General features: G+C 66.1%; 1 protein-coding gene across 1 annotated transcript in view; it reads right to left on the bottom strand.

Annotated features, from left to right (window-relative positions):
- PAOX (polyamine oxidase (exo-N4-amino)) overlaps positions 1-211 on the bottom strand; it is a gene marked incomplete at its 5' end in the record, with an annotated part of 2,087 nt that extends 1,876 nt beyond the window's left edge. Inside the window, one exon of the mRNA XM_009702253.1 lies at positions 48-211. Coding sequence (XP_009700555.1) covers positions 48-211 — 164 coding nt within the window. The remainder of the gene's footprint in view (positions 1-47) is intronic.
- Positions 212-221: the final 10 nt, after the last annotated feature.

The raw sequence follows: 221 nt of genomic DNA, 5'->3' as shown, positions 1-221 counted from the left end.
GCCCCCTGAACCCCTCTTCCATTTCCCCTCCAGAGCCGTGCTCTTACCCCGGGAAGGTGCAGTCCAGGCCAGGCAGGGAGACGTACTCCCCAAAGGGCTCCAGTGCCACCAGGTCCATGCTGTGGGTCCCGCTGATGCAACACTCCAGCTTGAGGCAGGTGGCGAGCATGGCCAGCTGGAGCCGTCGGGCGTCCTCCTCGCCTCCCCCTAAACTGGGGACC

Source organism: Cariama cristata, unplaced genomic scaffold (assembly GCF_000690535.1).
Source record: "Cariama cristata isolate BGI_N322 unplaced genomic scaffold, ASM69053v1 scaffold37366, whole genome shotgun sequence".
Classification (NCBI taxonomy): Eukaryota; Metazoa; Chordata; class Aves; order Cariamiformes; family Cariamidae; genus Cariama; species Cariama cristata.
The sequence above is the reverse complement of the archived record's forward strand: the minus strand, read 5'-3'. Positions and strand labels throughout refer to the sequence as shown.